The sequence below is a fragment of the Vitis riparia genome, unplaced genomic scaffold (assembly GCF_004353265.1).
Source record: "Vitis riparia cultivar Riparia Gloire de Montpellier isolate 1030 unplaced genomic scaffold, EGFV_Vit.rip_1.0 scaffold437_pilon_pilon, whole genome shotgun sequence".
Taxonomy (NCBI): Eukaryota; Viridiplantae; Streptophyta; class Magnoliopsida; order Vitales; family Vitaceae; genus Vitis; species Vitis riparia.
The window spans coordinates 31,919-34,205 of record NW_023269678.1 but is presented as its reverse complement, the minus strand read 5'-3'; the positions used below and the strand labels follow the sequence as shown (position 1 = coordinate 34,205).

Sequence of the window (2,287 nt, the reverse complement as noted above, 5' to 3'; positions counted from 1 at the left end):
TTGCTGAAAAATCCCTCTTATGAACTATCCACCTGAGATTCTAAAATGGCAATTGCCATTATTCTCAACCTCTCTTGTCTCTCATTTTATCTAGCCCTCCACTCTTGTTAGCACATCTTACCCTCATATATAAATCTAGCCTACTCTAAAAAAAATTCATTTTGAATAAATCTTAATCTAATAATTAGAGGCATACATACTGTCAACAGGAAGTGGGTTTAGTTGATATCACTTGATTATCAGTTCTCCCATCACCTACTATTGTATACCATTTTCTGTAGTGTTATGCAATTCTTTATTCTCTTCCCCATTGTTCTTCATCTTTGTATCAAGCCATAAATAATTTTCATATGAAAGAATTTCATTTGTTTGAGCTTTTATGATGGGGAACCTTAATATAACTCAAATACTTCCTTAATTATCTAACAGGTAATGAATGCAAAGATCTATAAAAGTTAATTTCAATTTTCAAAAGTTACAAGAAATCTCTTATTCTCATGGTTACAAGTCACTCCAATCCTTGTCAGTTCCATTCCTTCTCCTATTGATAGAGTCACACATTCAACTCCTCTCTTCTCTCTAACAACTTCACCAAAACCAGCTCCATTTCCTTTCCTCACAAGATTAGTCACCACTACAACAGACCCTCTTGGATTCACATCAATAATTTGAAACAATCTCAAGTGATCTTTAAATTTACAGTCAATAACAGCAAAATCAATTTTCTTTAACTTTATGATAACCTCACAAGGATTTCCATGCATAAACTCAACCACATCTTCTAGATCATAGCAAGAAAGCTGAGCTTTGCAGTTTTCTATGTCTTCTTGTTGATCAAGAAAACAAATGAACCGACCTTCGCAATACTTTGTAGCCACAGCTAGTGCAATTGTTAATGGGTTCACTCCTTCATTTGAGAGAACTTGTACCAGTACTTTAGCTTGATTTCCTGCTGCCAAAGCTGATAAGAACTCCATGCATTGAGGTTGAATAAGTTTTGTTGTGCCAAGAGTGCAATCTTGACCATATTGGATCTTAGACTGCCAAAGAAATCATAATAAGAAACATATGAATTTTCTATCAAAAAGAAGATGGGAAAGAAAAATGTTATAAGTGGATTTCTTTTGGAGTTGTTCTCCATAATTTTTTTCCCCTTTTTGCATTTCTTTTGGAATCCAAAAAACATAATACAATGCATATTAAAATTTACATAATATATATATCACTTTTTTTGTTTGCAATATTTGTTATACAAGGAAATTAATTGAGTTGTTATATATATAAGGGGCTTTTAAAGAAAGAGGGATATTTAAAGAAAAAAAAAAGGGGATTTGAGAATTTACCAGTTGAAGTGTATGCAGGTAAGCTTTCATGGCATCTTGAGGAGACCACTTCATTGTACAAAAGGAGATGGGTATAAAAGAAACGCTACAAAATAGATGAGAAACCAAGTCGACTTATGGTTTTGGGACGTAGTTGAAGCCATATTTATAGCATTTGGAAGATTGGTTTTAAGTTTAGGAATTTCAAGAAAGCCTATTTCCACCCAACGATATCATGAAAAATGGCTTAGGAGAAGATCTAGAATGATCTGATTTTCTTGTTGGTGCAAGTGGAGACCACGTGAGAACACTTTCATGTGACTGATGCCACCAAAAATTTTGAGTGGCCCTCGGTTTCTAGGACGTGTGTAGCAGGTTTCATTGGTTGTTTGGTAGAGAAGCCGGTGGGAGGCACGTGAAGAAGAGATGGCTTTTAACGAGGCCAGCATCACCTTTCGGGCCTATCTGATTCATGGAAACACTTGTCCTTCTCAGAAAAGGTTAGATGGTCTAACCTGATTTTTTTGGTTAGGTTGTTTATGGAGGTATGGCTAACTATCTTGTCGTAGTTACGGTATCAGTCTTTGGGGATGTGATTAGATATGTTTTACTATCATGTTGTGTATGTGAAATCTCTTATGCCACTTATTGTGTGAATGAAAAACTATGTCAAGCAAAGCTTTAATCTACACATATTAATGCAAAAATATAAAAAATAAAACAAATCACATACAAAGATACATGAAATTTTACTATGGTTCAACCAACTATATCTACCTTTATGGATGAGAGAGAATATTTTATTATACAATAGAGAATATTACAAATGACAAAAATAGGTAAATTAACTTACCGTTTCCGAAACATCCTATATGTTCTAACTCTTTGTATCTCTAGTTTGAACCTTACACCTTTTTACTTCACTAGATGTCTCTTACTCTTTGTATCTTCAGTTTGAACCTTAA

General features: G+C 33.9%; 1 protein-coding gene across 1 annotated transcript; it reads right to left on the bottom strand.

Moving 5' to 3' along the window:
- Positions 1-461: 461 nt before the first annotated feature.
- Positions 462-1,440, bottom strand: LOC117909850. The gene is made up of 2 exons (XM_034823898.1): positions 1,344-1,440; positions 462-1,040 (listed from the first exon to the last, which is right to left on the bottom strand). Exons 1-2 carry the CDS (start codon positions 1,395-1,397, stop codon positions 462-464), a joined length of 633 nt encoding a protein of 210 aa, XP_034679789.1. The 5' UTR covers positions 1,398-1,440.
- Between the last annotated feature and the right edge of the window lie 847 nt (positions 1,441-2,287).